This window comes from Bos grunniens, chromosome 24 (assembly GCF_055505025.1).
Source record: "Bos grunniens cultivar Pamir isolate PY7600 chromosome 24, Bosgru_T2T1.0, whole genome shotgun sequence".
Lineage (NCBI taxonomy): Eukaryota > Metazoa > Chordata > Mammalia > Artiodactyla > Bovidae > Bos > Bos grunniens.
Window position 1 is genome coordinate 55,498,472 of NC_141188.1, and position 20,206 is coordinate 55,518,677.

The window sequence follows — 20,206 nt, forward strand, 5'->3', positions numbered from 1 at the left end:
GATATAATGGTCATCTGAGTTAAATTCACCCATTCCAGTCCATTTCAGTTCACTGATTCCTAGAATGTCGACGTTCACTCTTGCCATCTCTTGTTTGACCACTTCCAATTTGCCTTGATTCATGGACCTGACATTCCAGGTTCCTATGCAATATTGCTCTTTACAGCATCGGACCTTGCTTTTATCACCAGTCACATCCACAGCTGGGTATTGTTTTTGCTCCATCCCTTCATTCTTTCTGGAGTTATTTCTCCACTGATCTCCAGTAGCATATTGGGCACCTACTGACCTGGGGAGTTCCTCTTTCAGTATCCTATCATTTTGCCTTTTCATACTGTTCATGGGGTTCTCAAGGCAAGAATACTGAAGTGGTTTGCCATTCCCTTCTCCAGTGGACCACATTCTGTCAGATCTCTCCACCATGACCCGCCCATCTTGGGTTGCCCCACAGGCATGGCTTAGTTTCATTGAGTTAGACAAGGCTGTGGTCCTAGTGTGATTAGATTGACTAGTTTTCTGTGAGTATGGTTTCAGTGTGTCTGCCCTCTGATGCCCTGTTGCAACACCTACCATCTTACTCGGGTTTCTCTTACCTTGGGCATGGGGTATCTCTTCATGGCTGTTCCAGCAAAGTGCAGCCATTGCTCCTTACCTTGGACGAGGGGTATCTCCTCACTGCCGCCCTTCCTGGCCATCAACGTGGGATAGCTCCTTTAGGCCCTCCTGAGAACTAAGTATGCTATTGGAATTTACAAGTCCGAGTCCTATCTCTATGACTCATTCTGTAGGCCTCAGATTCTCCTGGATCTCCTTTCTGAAGTCCTGTTCTAGCAATCAGCTTATTTTCCAGGATTTCACCAACAGGACTGGAAGCCTCATCTCCATCCCTTAGGACTGGAGTCTCATCTATGTAGGTGCTACTGCACTGATACCTGTAGGCAAATCATGACATAGATGGCAATGAATACTCAAACTCAGGATCATTCTCCAATTGAATTGAACATGTTGAAAAATCTTAATATTTTTCTTTGATTTCTCTCATGCTGATCATTTTCTTGAACCCCAGACAGAGATCCAGTCTGCAAAACTTGTAAGTCTTACCTTCTGCTCAGGAATTTCTAAGCCTGTACTATAAACGAGGTCTAAATTCCAGCATCCTCTCCCTAGAAGGCAAGTATGCTCCAAGCATTAATGACACTCCCTTCCTTCTGCTAGTAAACAACCGTGCTGCCTCCATATATCTGAGGCCTGTCACAAGACTCTCTCATTGTTTTTAAATTTTTCTTTCTATCCATAAGCGATTAAGCTTATAAATACTTTTCCCTTTCCTCCATCTCCCAGATTTTCTCAGCATCTAAAGTGACTCAGTGAGTGCGGTAAGTATTTAATAACTACTTCTTGGGTTGAATGAATGCAGAGCCACAGACCTATCTTGAACCTTATTAAATATCACTAAATGCTTTGGTATTTCATCATGAAAATGGGGTAATGATATTTAATTCAGGAAGGTATTAGGAGGATTAGATATGATCAGTGAGGTATGTACTGGAAGAGGCACCCCTTCACAAGAAATGTCAATAATATTAATAACAAGATGTGGTTGAGTCAGAAACCACCTAGGTGTAGAGCAGCACTCATTTAGTGTGCCCTAGTGACATTCTTCAACAAGGGATAAAACTTTTGTTTGCTTATCTCTCATCTACACTTGAACTGCCCTCCTGTAGTTTTCTATTTATGGAAGGAAAAATAATCTCTTAATTTATTTAAGCTTTTGTTTTTTGTTGGGAGGGGCAAGAGAGGTAGCTTCTAGAACAAATGTGCAGATAGTTTTAATTTTTTCACTTTCCCACTTTGATCACTTTTTTCACATAGTCATTGTATGGCGGGAAGGGGAACCCTTTCCAGGGCCCTAGAGTTGTCTCTTGTCTAAGGCTCAGAAATGAATTGTCCAAGGAGACGCATGTGCTGACAAAGCAAGAGGCTTTATTGGGAAGAGGAACCCAGGTGGAGAGCAGCAGGATAAGGGAACCCAGGAGAACTGCTTTGTTGCACTGCTTTTTTATGATGATGGGGTTAGTTTCTCGGTTGTTTCTGGCCAATCATTCTGACTCACAGTTAATCCTTGTGGCACACACAGTCCTCAGCCAAGATGGATTCCAGTGAGAAGGATTCTGGGAGGTGGTAGGACACATGGTTTCTCCTTTTGACCTTTCCCAGATTCTTCCAGTTGCTGGTGGCTTGTTAGTTCCATGTTCCTTACCAGGACCTTCTATTGTAAGATAACTCATGCAAATGGTTACTGTGGTGCCTGGCCAGGTTGGGTGGTTTCAGTCAGCATTTTCCCTAATAATTGCATTGGTTTGATTTTGACTTAATACCTAAAAACTCCTTTTACAACTTTTTTTTTTGTGTGTTTGAATGATTTCCTTGTCAAGTTTAAATTAATAGGAAATACAAATCTAAATAAAATATTCTACTGAAGCATTTGAAATCTGTTCTCTGTTATTATTTTAGTCACTCAACACAGCAAAATGAACTATACCAAGGTCCTGGTCTAAAAAAAAAATTGCTAAAGATGACAGAGTTGGATCTGTTAAATTAGTTGTCATCATACTGAAAGACCAAAGCAGAAATACAAAGGCATTTTGATTAGTATCTGATCATGGTGAAATTTCAGTCATGGAAGTATTTGACATGAGTGACCTGATCAATAAATTAATTTTGTTGTAATCTTTAAGACTACAGTGTGGTTCATTTTATAACAGATGACATTTTAATAGGCTCTGCATTCTTTGGGCTAAAAAAATTACCAGTTGCTAGAGGACTGTCAACTGCTCTCAATTAATATAGACTTTCAAAAAATTTTTTGGCTTAAAATGCTACAGATATTAGAGAGATTTTCTAGGAGATATTTGGCATACCAATGAGAGTTACCTGTATTGCATGTCGTGGTAATCCAGGTGTGTTCCACTTTAGCTGTTGGTCTGTGATGTGAAAAAAGCACAGAAACTATTCTTTGGAAAAATAAAGTTCTAATTTTATGCTGAAACTTTAAGTTCATAGCGATTTATTTGGGCTCATGTAACAGTTCATCAGCTAATGACAATCCGGGTGGAATTTTGATATTATTTTATTGGTGACATACACTCTGGAATTTTACCTTCTCGGTCATTCTGGAGAACTTAAATATGTGTAAATGTGTTAGTGGGGGCTTCCCAAGTGGCTCATATGATAAAGAATCTGCCTGTAATATAGGAAACCTGAGTTTGATCTCTGGGTTGGGAAGATCCCTTCCAGGATGAGTGGCCACCCACTCCAGTATTCTTGCCTGGGAAATCCTGTGGACAGAGGAGGCTGGTGGGCTACAGTCTGTGGTGTTGCAACGAGTCAGATAAGACTGAGCACACATGCATGTATGTGTTAGTACTGCAAGGCCATACTAGACTTTTTTTAAGTTCAAGTAAACTGTGTATTCTAATCAAATTATTGTTTGTTCACTAGATGTATTAAATTGATTCACTAAATGTATTAAATCGATTTTTAAATTCATCGACTTATCCAGTGGTCATGATTAGTACTAGTGAATCTCTTAACTTGCATGGATTCCGTATTGCTAAGTGACCATATATTCTGGCTTATAGGGGATAGTACTGTCTTTGTAAAATTAAATTATTAACACTGCCTCCTTTTGCTTTCAGAAGTATTTTGGTTTGAAGTGATAAACTACATGATCACTCTACTTATACTGTCATAGAAGCCATAGTTTCATTGCCTTAATTTCATTGGGGAGGGGTAAAGCATTGTCTTTCTCTCCTCCCTAGAATAAATCCCTTTCATAGTTTTTTTTCACACCTTTTACATTCTCTACATCCAAAGGCCATTTTACTTTGTTACTATGGATTCCAATGGAAGCTTGTATCTAAAGAATGCATTTATAAGAGAACTTTATAGAGATGATCAAAAATATTTTAAGACATAGTCAGTATATATTTTACTCTATTCCAGTGGAGCAGGAATCTTGACTCTTGTTCACCGTTGAATATTCAGCCTCTTGCACAGTGCTTGCTTATAACAGAGATTCAGTAGTGCTATTGAAGGAATATGCAATTTAAAACTTACCCATTTTTTAATTTGAGAAAACTGAAGTTTCTTCATATATACAATTTTCTTCCATAAAGATATGAAGACACTCCATGCACCTGCTTGGAATCATTGGTTAGGAAAATATTTCTCAAACATTGTTCAAATAAAGATTACTTGACCTTTGGCCAAAAACTCAGGCTCCCAGCCTCTGCCCCTGAAAGTCTGGTTCAGTAAGTCTCAGGTGGCTTCAGGTATACAACAGGCATCATATCTAGAATCCTTTCCAAGTCCACGTGTTTGAGATCTTTGTTTCATTTTATTGTCAAAAGGACATTTGCTTGAATTCCTACTAGGCTGTCCATCTTTCTACAAAGTCTCTATTAATAAACTAATTATATAGAGAGTATTAGACTGAAAAGAAACTGGGTTCCACCACATAACTGGTCTTATCACTTCCTCTCTTTGGATACAAGTTTTCTCAACCTTAGAGTGACAAGGCTGAATGACAAGATCCCCTAGCCCTCTTCCAGCTCTATTATCAGGTAATTCTTGTTGTTGAAGCCTGATAGATACCTGGCCAGGTAAAAAGTGCTCCATGAGACATTTTCAACAAAAAAGTGTAAGTACTTTGTCTTTGTTGCTTCATTTATAAGAAATTAACTATGGACTAATTACAAACTGAAGAGATATTTTTAAACTTTTAGGTTATTTAAGCACCATTCTTCATAAACAAACTTCTATACTAGTTTATTTGGGATTCCCTAAAAACATGTTTTGGGAACTGATTGATAACTTTTTATTTGAGGTTAAAAATGATTTCTTAACTCTTGATAATTGTATAGAGCCCTCCACAGATAAGAAAAAAGTCCATTGCATTTGAGTAAATTTGCAGAAGTTAGAAAAGCCTCCCTACCCAAGTGTCCCTATTACTAAATTGTAAGCAAAATCAGAATTAATCTTTTTGGTAACTATGCCAAATATTGAATAGATTTCACAAAAAGGGGAGAGAAGGAGACTCTGGTGAATATACTCACAGAGATTTGTTCATCAAATTAGCCATATATGTCAGACCGGTATAAGCCAAATTATATATTTTTTTCCAGGAGTATAAATCAGATTAGATTAACTTTTTCTAGAATCAGAGGAAGAGAATAGATTGGGAAAGTTTTAAAGCTGGGAAGAAACCCGAGAAGGTCAAGACTTGATGAGAAGAAGGTTCCGAATACCTAAAGGTTGTTGCCAGTAAAACTGGAAAGATGTTCGTGTCTGGTTGGTAAAGAAGCAACAGCAACATTCACTTATTTCAGAATTCTATCTTGGGCTGTTCCAGAAGTCAGATGGAAGAGTTCTGTGAAATAATGTGATAGGAGAAAGAAGGAAGAATTGTATAATTGCAGTTTCTTTATACCAGACGAGCTTTCTGGTGGCATAGTGTTGAAGGTGACATCACAGAGGTGGGATTGATTTTCCTGTATCCTCATATAATTGCCTGACACCCTACTTCTTCCTGTAAGGTGGATTCCACGTAAAGAATAATTATTATTGGTTTAATCCACATTAGCACCGATGTCTCATAGTGGATATTAATCAACTCAATTATCTCTTCAAGTCCAGGTATAAAGAGCAATGAACAGGCTGCAAAATGTTTCTGGAGATAAGCTTGTGATTTTGACACTTCAGGAATGGACAGAAAACGTGGGAAATACGTAGTGAATATTGAAGACTCTGGAAACCAGCCAGTGAGTATTGATGGCACCACCGTGGTGTGTCCTGATAGTTCACAGTCTTGTTGCCAACAATAATACAACTCTAATTTTTTTTATTACAACCTAGTTCTTCCCCAAAAGGAATTCTTAATCGAAATCCTACATGAAAAACAGTTTTTAGCTATTCTATTACTACTTGTTAATTAGGAAACCTGTATTTTTTCTGTATATCAATATATGAATTATTAAGAAATTTATTTTAATTCTCACTAATCTAAGGTATTAGCAACTTGGGGGGTAACAATTTATTAAACTGTTCAAATAATTCTCTATAGTTATTGTAACTCAAATATAAGATGATGAATCTGTGGTTGATTGCATTAACAAATTATGTTTTTAAAATGTGATATATAGATTATTTTTGTATTAATTGCCTGGACTTTTAGTGTAATATGTAGATTTGTCAGAGCTCAAAAATTTCATATATTAGAACATGATCCTTTGAAAGTTAGAACATGATTCTTTAAGTGAAGTCTTGGTGCAGGAAGCAAATCATCTAGCAAGTCCTTTAGTTAAAGACTTGCCTCTAGTTAACTACTTGTGAATTAATTTTTTAGTAGAGAATTATATTCGAGGGAAATAGTAGAATTCAATTATATACAATATTATTTGACTATTGCTTATGTTTTTAGAGAAATAACTTAGGACTGTATGTTTTGGGATTGCCTTTTATGAAACTTTGCCTCTGACTAGACTCCAGTGTTCTTGCCTGGAGAATCCCAGGGATGGGGGAGCCTGGTGGGCTGCCATCTATGGGGTTGCACAGAGTCGGACACGACTGAAGCGACTTAGCAGCAGCAGCAGCAGAGAGCCCTTGATACTGGAGACATATGGCAATGTGTTGAATGAAATCAATATAAGTTTGAATGGACAGTTTTATTCTTTGAGGAAAAATATCTTTGTCCACCTGCACTAACAAGGAAGTTACAAGGCAGGGAAATTGTTCTCTTGATTCTAGATCAGCACTCTTTTCCGCTAAAGATGTTCTTCATGGCTCTTTGAGCCTTGCAACTATGTTATTAGGTCTTCACGGTGTCAAGATACTCAGATAAAAAGTTCCCTTTCCTAAGGAATTAATCATCTTGAAGATTTCTCTAGACAGTGATGAAATTTTTGAATAAAGAGAACGCATTTTCACCACCGAGTATCTCACATTACATCTGGATATTTGTACATAATGGTAGAGAAATTTTTTTCAATTGAGGTCCATTTTCACCAATGGATCAAAGGAGCAACTGATATCTACATAAAAAAAGAGAAATTTTGGAGTTTGTTTTTCCCTCTTAGGGAACATGAAATGGTGACCTCTTTTAAGTTTTGAGCATAGAATTTAAAATTTTTTTCCATGAACATAGCTAATGCATTTTAGGTATGTGTACCGGAGATTATTGACTTCTACCAGGAGCTAATTTATAGCTTCCCAACTGCTCAAAATTTTAACTTTACTCTGCTGTCAGTGCACTTACCCCTCAATTTCCTTCTCTTAAATATTTTCGATTCTGATAAACTGGTCTGGCCAATGAGTTTTTATTTAATTATAATAGTTCCAAAAATATTCAAATTCATCAGTCACAAACTGAATATCTGCAGAATAGTGATAGTAATAATACAGAGAAACACAAACTTTTACAAAATATAAGTCTGTGATTTTCTCAAAATTGCATATTTAAAAGCAGATAGGAATTTTTTAAGGTGCTTGTGTATATCATATCTTCTCTTACTCTGTGTCACTGCATTGCTATTCTCTTTATTTCTTTGGCACAATGTTGTACCTTTAGAAAAACAGAACTTGACTAATTTTTTTTATGTTCAAGTGTATTCCTTCTTGACTCTAGCTAATCATAATAATACCCCATTTTATTCTTATAGCTGCTCAATGGCCAGTGTCTGCACACATACATATCTTGATTATTTTAATGGAAATTAGAGATTGATTGAACTAGCAACATCAGTAACATTTTAAATAACAATTTAGGATTGGTTAGGTAATCAATATAATTAGAGAGCACATTTAAATAATACTCTTCTTATCCTGTGAGAAAAAATTAAATAATTCTATAATATTTTTCAGCTATTACAAATTTACACAAACAATTTATACTCCCATAAGAATGTAACACAGATTGCTCTCCTTCTTTTTCTTAAAACCGTATCTGGAGTTATTTTTCTGTTAAACTCACTTCAAAAAAAACCTAACCACCAAAACCTTTCTTATTTGAACCCATCCTTTTAATTCATTTATTTAAAATAATTCAACATGTATTTAAAAGACTTAAAGAATGATATAATAAGCATGCATGTACCAAACACCAAATTTAAGAAATAAGCCATTACAGATACAGTTGAAGTCTTTTGTTTTTATAGTCTTTGAATGTATTTGACACATAGCATTGTAAGTTTAAGCTGAGCAGTGTGCTACTTTGATACTATGCTGTATATGATCAACTATAGTTATCACTAAAGTAATATTTATCACATTACGTAATTATAGTACAAGCATATTGTTCATACGCATTATTGTGTGTTTTAGATCACTACTTGTTGAAGGCTTCTGAAATCTTCTGTTTATGTCTTCCCAACACCCTTCCCTTCCTCCTTTGTACTACCTGCCCCATGAAGACTCAGGTGAATATGCTTGTACCAAGCATTTTCCAGCTTCTAATCCTTATCATATTTATCTGCATATATGTTTCTCAAATTCAAGTCTATTGTGCTTCATCAAAGAAGCATAAGATCTGGTAAAAGTAAAACAATCATATAGAAACTAGAAAATGCATATTGAGAGATTCCTAAATGATTTGTCTTTCATGGACTGCCTAGTTCTGTTCAAAAAAGAGGATGGCATTAGTAATGTTAAGGCTACAGGACCCATTCTGGTATGAGGAATTTTAGTTAGTAGGTTGTGGATAGATGGGTACTGGTCTTACTAGACTTAGAAATCTTGGGTGCTAGAAACTGAATAATGTAGCTGTGATATTGTTACATTATTATTAAAATGAAAATTTCATTTTAGAAAATAGTTATAGCTTTACAGAAAACTGCAAGCATAGCACAGTTTTAAAGCAAATGAATAGAGCGGTTTTCTAAACACAGAAAACCACAAACAGAGAGAATTCCCACATACCTATGACCCAATTTCCTCTGTTTTTTCTTCCAGCTTTATTCAGATACAATTGACATACAGCACCACAGAAGTTTAAGTTGTATGGCATAATGATTTGACCTACATGCGTGATTAAATGATTATTACAATTTGTTTAGTGATTATCCATCATCTCATATAGACAATTATATTTTTTTGTGATGAGATCTCTTAGGATTTGCTTTTTAACTTTCATATATAACATAGAGCAGAGTTAACTATATTAATCATATTGTATGTCGCATCCCTAGTACTTATTTATCTTACAACTAGAAGTTTGTTCCTTTTTACTGCCTTCATCCAATTCTCCCTTCTCTCCATGGACCCCACCTCTGATAACCATAAATCTGACCTCTTTTTATTATGAGTTTTTGTGTTTGTTTTTGAAGTATAATTGACCTACACTACTATATTATTTCCTGTTATACAACATAGTGATTTGGTATTTCTATACATTTCAAAGTGACCACCCCTTACGATGTTACTCTATATCCTGTGTATTTAATGACTCTGTTCCCTATACTGCACTTTTTATACCTGTGACTCATTTATTTTGCACCTGGAAGTTTGTACCTCGTCATCCCCCTCCCCTGTTGCCTTCAACAGTGTCTCCTATTATTAATATCTTACATTAATATGATACATTGGTTACAATTAGTGAACCAATGTTGATACACTGTTATTTTTTAAAGTCCATATTTTATTCAGACTTTTTAGTTTTTATTTACTGCCCCCTTTCTGTTCTTCTGCATTATTTATTTGTTCAATCATTTATATCAGTATGGACTCTCAGAGGTTTATTTTCTACTTTGGGTTATAATCCAGTACTACTGTACGTTTTTTTGCTCCAAATAGCTTTGGCCATTGAGAGCTCTTTCTGTTGATTCCTGTGTTACTTTGACATACTGACATACACCTGTCATCACCATCATTATTATTTTTTGGTGAAGCATGGGAGGATTTCCTTAATCTCTGGTATTAAAAGATGCTCCAGGCTCATCTTGTAAATTTCCACCCCAGCCCTATCATTAGCCATTTCTCCAGAGATTCCTCATTTCTTTTACTAGGTAAGAGTATGGGATCGAAACCAAGATCTGGGCGCTTGTTCCTGCAAGTGTGTTGTTGCTTCTAGGTCCCCTCAGCTGACAAAGGAAGGAAATGTATGCGTATATAGTAACCTGTGTATACAGACATATCTATAAATACTTCTCTATGTAATCATCTATATTTGTATTTTATGAACATGAGTTTATACTGATAGCTCCAACTTTTTTTATTTTTGTATACTTATCTTGTATTTACTGACCTCATTAATTCACTTATTCTAACACTCTGCCTGTAGATTCTTTTGGATTTTCTATAAACACAATCATATCATTATTATTTTTTCAAATTTATAACTTTATTTTTGTTTTGCCAACAATTCACTGGCTAAGACCGCCAATGTTACATTGAATGGAAGTGGTGAAAGTGAATATCTTGTGTTATTCCCAAACTCAGGGGGAGAGCTTGAAATATTTCACAATTAATTATGATGTTAACTTGGGTTTTATGGAGCTACCCTTTGTTAATTATGGAAAAGTCTCTTCTATTACTAGTTTGCTCAGATATTTTGTAATTAATGTCAATGATTGTATAAAATAATTGAATGAAATCTTGTTTTGAGAGGTATAATATATTTATTTATTCCTCAGTCAGCTTTCAAATGATCTTCTTTGACCACATATGTCATAATATGTCACAACCTAACTTACATTTGTCAGAATTGTATTACTTTGGACATAAGATATAGTAGCATCTTATTTCTCCCCATTCTTTTCTGTATACAGCCATTACCGAACCTTACAAACTACGAAGCTCACAGTTCAGCATGTGGGCTTACAACATCAATTGATGTAACTGGTGATGCTGGTCCTGGTTTAACTGATGTCTGCACCAACACAGCGACCCTTGGATATTCAGAATTTCCAAACAGAGTATCTCCATATTGTCAGGTAATGTTTGGGGTGACACTGTTTCTCTGGGTTATGATATAATCCACATAGAAGTGCTCTTGATTAAATATTAGAGAAAAAAATTCAGTCAATTAACATTGTTCTTTTGCAAATCTACAACGTCTTCTGAACGTGTCTTCACTGAGAAGAAATGAAATAGAGGTAGATTTATGGGGCTCTTAATTTAAAGAGCTAATGATCTTAATGGAAAGAAAAAACATATATAGAATTTAGGGAAAATATATGGGGCTTCCATGGTGATTCTGACAGTAAAGAATCTGCCTGCAGTGCAGGAGACTCGGTTTGATCCCTGGGTGGGGGAGACCCCCTGGAGCAGGCAATGACTACCCACTCCAGTATTCTTGCCTGGAGAATCTCATGGACAGAGGAGCCTGGTAGGCTGTACAGTCCACGGGGTCACAAAGAGTTGGACACTAACTGAGTGACTAACACGTTCATTTCACCTTTAGGGAAAACATATGTGTCAAAAAAAAAAAAAAAAAGCGAAGTTTCGGGTTCCTTTGTTTGGAGGACTGACTGGGTGATGACAGCAGGGCACTGACAGTGAATGATGTCGCAACCCTTGCTCGGCAGAAAGTGAAGGCATGTGCTGAGGCCCTGGGGGCCTCATCTGCGGGTGATCTGCCTTACTCTCCTTCCCGTCCTGCTTCTGGGCCTAACTGTGGTCCTTCTGTCAGCCTCCTGACTCTGACCTCATGTATTACCAACTTTGACTTAGAAACTATTTAGTACCACCTTGGTTTGGTGCCCAGAGGTGGATTTCCTGTATTCTTCACACTGTTTCTCATGATTCTATTTTCTTCACCTAAAATCTGATGGCCCAAGTCTTCCTTGATTCTACCCCTGACTCCAGGTGAAAACTTGATTTTTGACTGATTGATAACGCCGCCTGGCAGTTTGGCTCAATTCTTCTGACTCTGGATTATACCACTCCTCTAATTAACCCCGCTTTAGAAACAGTTTAGAAAGACTTTGATAAAATAAGAGGGTAAACTCTTGATGACAAGAAACATTGTGGAAGAAAGTTTCTGATAGGAATTATTTAGAGAATGGGCTTCCCTGATGGCTCAAGGGTAAAGAATCAGCCTGCAATGCAGGCAACACAGGAGATAGGGGTTCAATCCCTGGGCTAGAAGATTCCCTGGAGGAAATGGCAACATACTCCAGTATTCTTGCCTGGAAGTCCCATGGACAGAGGAGCCTGGCAGGCTACAGTCCATGGGGCTGCAAAGAGGTGGCTATGACTGAACGACTAAACACTCATTTAGAGAATATATCTCTGATGACCTCAAACAAAGCAGTCCAATCAGAGAGCTGAAAATTATTTTAGATGCCTTTTCTTAACCACAGATGGAAAAACACTGTAGTCTAGGCAGTTGAGATTGTTTGTAAGAATTCACCCAGCCAGACAGTAGCAGTAAGAGCACTTGAACATAGGTCTGGGATTGAGTTTCGATTAATCTTGCTCCTCTTTTTAAAAATTCGAGCAAAAAATGAGGATAATTTTGCCTCTGAAATATAAATATTGTCCTTCCTCTCTTTCCCTTTTGATTTCCTTCTAAGGCCTAGATGACATGGGGCAGGAGGTTCTTTTAGTCATTGGACTCTCTTAGTTGGTGCCCCAGATTTCCTTAGCCTTGGTACCCAGTGCCCTTGAGCTGTTTCTGACTGCCTAGTGGGTGTCACTCTCAACACTCAAATTGTGGTTTATTGCTTGACACAGTGTCTCATATTTTGGGACACTGAAGGGCTACCCTACATGCGCCAAAGACGTATGCACTCTGTTTCCTTTAGTGATCGTTTTCAGTCAAAAGGAAACGGATCAGAATGAGTTCATTAGTGAAATCAGAAGTATTTAAGTACTTAAGAGAGTGTTAGGAAAATGTTACTCATACTGTTTTTTATTTACTATTTACAACAACCCTATTAAAGGGAATGAGGCTTTACATGTAAAGGGAAATTTCCAAATACCACCATCTATCCAGTAAAAGATTTATTAATATAATATACAACTAAATCTGTTAGAGACCAATGGCTATGCCCTTAATTATTATAATACACTGCCTTGTGCAAAAATCTTATTTGGAGGATGTTTCTTATTTTAATTTTCTCAATAACATTTGGAGGTAGATATTGTTATCCCCACTTTTGATATAAGGCAAATTGAAAATTAGGCAAGTTAAGAAATTTGCTCAGAATATTAATAGCATGGAATTCAAAATTAAGACCTCCTTATCTCAAGGCTTACATATTGTATTCTATGCAGTATTTTCTCTACAATAACAAAGAGAGAGAGTGATTACAAAGTATTTTACAGACATTAATCCCAATTCTAATGTTATTACATAGATTTTTATGGATGAAAGAATGTCAAAGAGGTAAGCATCTTACCCAATGAAAATAGCTGATGTCAGCACAAGCTGGATTTCAAGAAATGTTTTCAACTCTGAATTTCATGTTGCTATTACTAACCTGTATGAAGTTAGCTAGAATATTTGAAAAGCAATTAATTAATGCCTTTAAAATGGAAGGCTGCAAAGCAGACCTGTTTCTGACATCTGATTGGCCAAAGATGGGAGAAATTTTTATCAGGTGCTCTTTTGGGTCCTTCAGATTACTGAGCAGTCAGCTACATAACTGTAGATACTTCTCTTGCTAGAGGGAGGAATAAAGTGTTTCTAAGATGACATTCATTATTTCTTTTAGTTTTAAGTATAGATGATGAAAAGGAAGCAGAGAGATCAGTGGATATTCCTTTATTCCTATTACAAAGACCAAGCCTTTCCTAAGTGAAACCTTAAGCTTGAGCCAATATTTATAATATTACAGGCTACACAGTTATTTTTTTTGTTTATACATTCTTCCACTGAAGTAATCTATATATGAAAAGATTATCAATGGCATAAATTTATCTTGCAACATTTGGTTTCAACTTCAGTAATGTTATTTAAATTCTTTCCAGATGACAAGGAATTTCTTCAGTGATTGGTCTCTGTGGAAAATATTCCTGGCTTCTCTCTTAGCTTCTGTGATAACAACAGCAATTGGAGTATTGATAGTGAGTCTGGTATATAATGGGAAAAATAATAATCCCCAAATTGTTATACAACTACCTCAAAACCAGGGGACAGTGTCAACGACAACTGACTCAACCTCATCTACGAGTTCTGACACTACTGTTGGCACTAGTACAGTAGATTCTGCCACAACATCCACTTCCACTACTGTGACAACAACCACTGTGCCCACATCAACAGAAACTACCAGTATGACAGCCACTGACTCAACAGACAGCACAATAGCGACAGCCACCACTTCCTCTGAACCAGTCACAACAGTGACTGCTAGTATTACCACTGAGGCTCCAACCACAACCACCACTGCATCGGCCGCATCTACTGAAACAACAACGATAACAGTTGTAACTACAACAGCTGAACCAACTACCACAACTAGTCCCACCACAACCACTGAGACTACAACCACAACAACCTCCACTGCTGCTCCCACATCAACTGAAGCTACAACAAGCACAGTTGCCACCACTTCAGCGGAACCAACTACCGCAACAACCACCACCACGACTACTGCTGCTACAACCACAACCACCACCACTGCTGCTCCCACATCTACTGAAAGTACCACCACCACAGTTGCCACCACTTCAGATGAACCAACTACAACAACTGCCACGATTACCACTGAGGCTACAACCACAACCACCACCACTGCTGCTCCCACATCTACTGAAACTACAACCACCACAGTTGCCACCACTTCAGCTGAATCAACTACCACAACAACTGCCACCACTACCACTGAGGCTACAACCACAACCACTACCACTGTTGCTCCCACATCTACTGAAAGTACGACCACCACAGTTGCCACCACTTCATCTGAACCATCTACAACAACTGAAACCACTACCACCGAGGCTACAACCACAACCACCACCAGTGTTCCTCCCACATCTACAGAAGGTACAACCACCACAGTTGCCACCACTTCAGCTGAACCAACTACCACAACTGCCACCACTACCACTGAGGCTACAACCACAACCACCACCACTGCTGCTCCCACATCTACTGAAAGTACCACCACCACAGTTGCCACCACTTCAGATGAACCAACTACAACAACTGCCACGATTACCACTGAGGCTACAACCACAACCACCACCACTGCTGCTCCCACATCTACTGAAACTACAACCACCACAGTTGCCACCACTTCAGCTGAATCAACTACCACAACAACTGCCACCACTACCACTGAGGCTACAACCACAACCACTACCACTGTTGCTCCCACATCTACTGAAAGTACGACCACCACAGTTGCCACCACTTCATCTGAACCATCTACAACAACTGAAACCACTACCACCGAGGCTACAACCACAACCACCACCAGTGTTCCTCCCACATCTACAGAAGGTACAACCACCACAGTTGCCACCACTTCAGCTGAACCAACTACCACAACTGCCACCACTACCACTGAGGCTACAACCACAACCACCACCACTGCTGCTCCCACATCTACTGAAAGTACCACCGCCACAGTTGCCACCACTTCAGATGAACCAACTACAACAACTGCCACGATTACCACTGAGGCTACAACCACAACCACCACCACTGCTGCTCCCACATCTACTGAAACTACAACCACCACAGTTGCCACCACTTCAGCTGAATCAACTACCACAACAACTGCCACCACTACCACTGAGGCTACAACCACAACCACTACCACTGTTGCTCCCACATCTACTGAAAGTACGACCACCACAGTTGCCACCACTTCATCTGAACCATCTACAACAACTGAAACCACTACCACCGAGGCTACAACCACAACCACCACCAGTGTTCCTCCCACATCTACAGAAGGTACAACCACCACAGTTGCCACCACTTCAGCTGAACCAACTACCACAACTGCCACCACTACCACTGAGGCTACAACCACAACCACCACCACTGCTGCTCCCACATCTACTGAAAGTACCACCACCACAGTTGCGACAACTTCAGCTGAACCAACTACCACAACAACTGCCACCACTACCACTGAGGCTACAACCACAGCAACCACCACTGCCGCTCCCACATCTACTGAAAGTACCACCACCACAGTTGCCACCACTTCAACTGAACCAACTACCACAACAACTGCCACCACTACCACTGAGGCTACAACCACAGCAACCACCACTGCCGCTCCCACGTCTACTGAAAGTACCACCACCACAGTTGCCACCACTTCAGCTGAACCAACTACCACAACAACTGCCACCACTACCACTGAGGCTACAACCACAGCAACCACCACTGCCGCTCCCACATCTACTGAAAGTACCACCACCACAGTTGCCACCACTTCAGCTGAACCAACTACCACAACAACTGCCACCAGTACCACTGAGGCTACAACCACAACCACCACCACTGCTGCTCCCACATCTACTGAAACTACCACCACCACAGTTGCCACCACTTCAGCTGAATCAACTACCACAACAACTGCCACCACTACCACTGAGGCTACAACCACAGCAACCACCACTGCCGCTCCCACTTCTCCTGAAAGTACCACCACCACAGTTGCCACCCCTTCAGATGAACCAACAACCACAGCAACTGACACCACTACCACTGAGGCTACAACCACAGCAACCACCACTGCCGCTCCCACATCTACTGAAAGTACCACCACCACAGTTGCGACAACTTCAGTTGAACCAACTACCACAACAACTGCCACCACTACCACTGAGGCTACAACCACAATCACCACCACTGCCGCTCCCATGTCTACTGAAAGTACCACCACCACAGCTGCCACCACTTCAGCTGAACCAACTACCACGACAACTGCCACCACTACCACTGAGGCTACAACCACAATCACCACCACTGCCGCTCCCACATCTACTGAAACTACCACCACCACAGTTGCGACAACTTCAGATGAACCAGCTACCACAACTGCCACCACTACCACCGAGGCTACAACCACAACCACCACCACTGTTCCTCCCACATCTACAGAAGGTACAACCACCACAGTTACCACCACTTCATCTGAACCAACTACAGCAAGTGACACCACTACCACTGAGGCTACAACCACAGCAACCACCACTGCCGCTCCCACTTCTCCTGAAAGTACCACCACCACAGTTGCCACCCCTTCAGATGAACCAACTACCACAGCAACTGACACCCCTACCACTGAGGCTACAACCACAGCAACCACCACTGCCGCTCCCACATCTACTGAAAGTACCACCACCACAGTTGCCACCCCTTCAGATGAACCAACTACCACAGTAACTGACACCCCTACCACTGAGGCTACAACCACAGCAACCACCACTGCCGCTCCCACTTCTCCTGAAAGTACCACCACCACAGTTGCTACCACTTCAGATGAACCAACTACCACAGCAACTGACACCCCTACCACTGAGGCTACAACCACAGCAACCACCACTGCCGTTCCCACATCTACTGAAAGTACCACCACCACAGTTGCCACCCCTTCAGATGAACCAACTACCACAGCAACTGACACCCCTACCACTGAGGCTACAACCACAGCAACCACCACTGCAGCTCCCACATCTACTGAAAGTACCACCACCACAGTTGCCACCCCTTCAGATGAACCAACTACCACAGCAACTGACACCCCTACCACTGAGGCTACAACCACAGCAACCACCACTGCCACTCCCACATCTACTGAAAGTACCACCACCACAGTTGCGACAACTTCAGATGAACCAGCTACCACAACTGCCACCACTACCACCGAGGCTACAACCACAACCACCACCACTGTTCCTCCCACATCTACAGAAGGTACAACCACCACAGTTACCACCACTTCATCTGAACCAACTACAGCAAGTGACACCACTACCACTGAGGCTACAACCACAGCAACCACTACTGCCGCTCCCACTTCTCCTTAAAGTACCACCACCACAGTTGCCACCCCTTCAGATGAACCAACTACCACAGCAACTGACACCCCTACCACTGAGGCTACAACCACAGCAACCACCACTGCCGCTCCCACTTCTCCTGAAAGTACCACCACCACAATTGCCACCCCTTCAGATGAACCAACTACTGCAACAGTGTCCAGCACCACCAATGAGTTTCAACCACAACAGACACCACTGGGACCTCCACCTAATCCACAGCTATGGTAGCATCTGCCATTTAAACTTAGTGTACTACCACAACACCTACCAGTACTACCACTGAGGCTACAACCACAACCACCACCAACCAGTATCCTTGTCCAACTTCTGCTGAAAACACAGCCACAGCAACAACCACCTTCTCTTTTGAACCCACCAGGAAAACTCTTAGCACCATCTTTAACCTTACCCTGTCACCCTATCTCCAAGCATTTCCCTTACTGAGGGCATTACCACAGCTGCAATTAGTATATTAATTGCACTCAGTGTCCGTGAGTACCTGATTCATATTAACCAGATATGTGACCAGTTAAGATCCAGAGTTCTGTACCTCTTTCTGAATCTTCTCTTATTAAAATACTTTACCATTTCAGCCCTTTCTGTTCACAATAGTATACCCTCCTACTCAGCTGAAGCTACAATGGCACAAATCATTCAAAAATTTCAACTCAAGTTGAACTGTTTTCATTTGAAATGAACCTACACTATCAGCTTACCAGAATCTCTAGACACTGTTCTTTGCTATTCCATGATTTTACCCTACCACAATTGCTACCTCTGTCTCAGCAAGTGAATCTAGTCTGCTTTCTGACATAATGTAAGCATTATATTCAATTCTCTTTGCCACCTCCTCAATTAAAATAAAGTCAACACAGATGTTACCAACTCAGCTGACTTTCTAATTACAGCACCATAATGACCTCAGCTGAAATAATAATCTCCATAACCTTGTAATATAAACAATACCTGTTAATAGAAAATGTAACCACAGTTAAGTGATTTACTATCATAGTAGAGTTAGCAATTTTACTGCCCCTTCAAATGAGTTCATAGCCACAACATCACATCAACAATATATGCTGGCTACAATGTCTACTGAACTTTTGCTGTAGGGACCAGCATATCAATTAACCCTACAGTCATACTATCATTTCTTCATACAGTCACTTCATCATTTCTACAACAGGGCCATTTATAGTGTATGTATTACTACAACATATGATTCTCACTAAACCCTTTATTACCCTACTGGCTGAATCTATAAGCACTGTAACTTCTACTGATATTGCACTCAAAGCTATCCACTACTTATTCATCTGAACCAATGCTGCCTCTATTTATAGTAAATCTACTAATTCACATCACATCCACTTGACATAAATGGAAAATTCATAATGACCCCTTCCATTGGAACTCTAATTAGGATGCTTGGAAATGAAATCCTAATGTCTACTGTCATTGTTCTCATACCAGAAACTATAGTATTAGTACCATAGATGATTCTAATGTCAGTAACTGCCTGCATATAACTACAGTGGCCAAAACAACCACTTCTAAAACAAGATTACTTAATGACAAATTCAACTGTTATTAAAATGATAGTGAATTTTATCCTGAAAACATTTAGATTTAACAATGCTATATATTAGACCTGACCATTTAATGTGGATAGCCTCTACTTTGTGAGGTTTTAGATAACACAATGTTCATACAAAGTAAATCCAATCCATTTATTTCTGTTGGTAAACTGTTATGATTAAATAAAAATTTGCCAAATGTGAATACAGTCTTTTATTATTCCGAAGTTTTAGTCTTTAACACACAAATTCCATATATAATAGGGAAAACACAGACTATATTGTAAGGGTGTAATAAATATACATTTACACATTACAACATTTTTTTAGATTGTGCCAACACTGTTTTCATTTCATTTTCTCTTTAAATCATTTTGATGTATAAGCAATATTTTAAATGTGTCATCACTAATTTTACTTAATAATTTTGTTTTCTACTACTTTTTTGCAGTAATTTTATAAAGGCATTCAATTAAATACTTAGAATAAATATTTACTTATGCTTGATATCCGCTGAAATACCAGAAAAAGTTTAGAAAAAGAATATAGAATGTCGATAGTAATACATTTGTAAATTTGGATCCTTTACTTAGAATTCCTGGTAATTGACAGGTTTA

The 20,206-nt window shown here is 39.2% G+C and overlaps 1 protein-coding gene across 1 annotated transcript; it reads left to right on the top strand.

Moving 5' to 3' along the window:
* The first annotated feature begins 5,709 nt into the window (after window positions 1-5,709).
* LOC147346311 (uncharacterized) lies at window positions 5,710-19,992 on the top strand. The gene is made up of 3 exons (XM_086372438.1): window positions 5,710-5,822; window positions 10,821-10,985; window positions 13,969-19,992. Exons 1-3 carry the CDS (start codon window positions 5,766-5,768, stop codon window positions 17,995-17,997), a joined length of 4,251 nt encoding a protein of 1,416 aa, XP_086228564.1. The 5' UTR covers window positions 5,710-5,765; the 3' UTR covers window positions 17,998-19,992.
* The last annotated feature ends 214 nt before the right edge of the window (window positions 19,993-20,206 follow it).

Coding starts and splice junctions, on each gene's coding strand:
- LOC147346311 (XM_086372438.1), top strand. CDS start 5,766: ATGGACAGAAAACGTGGGAAATACGTAGTGAATATTGAAGACTCTGGA. Junction 5,823..10,820: donor AAGACTCTGGAAACCAGCCA/GTGAGTATTGAT, acceptor TTCTGTATACAG/CCATTACCGAACCTTACAAA. Junction 10,986..13,968: donor GAGTATCTCCATATTGTCAG/GTAATGTTTGGG, acceptor AATTCTTTCCAG/ATGACAAGGAATTTCTTCAG.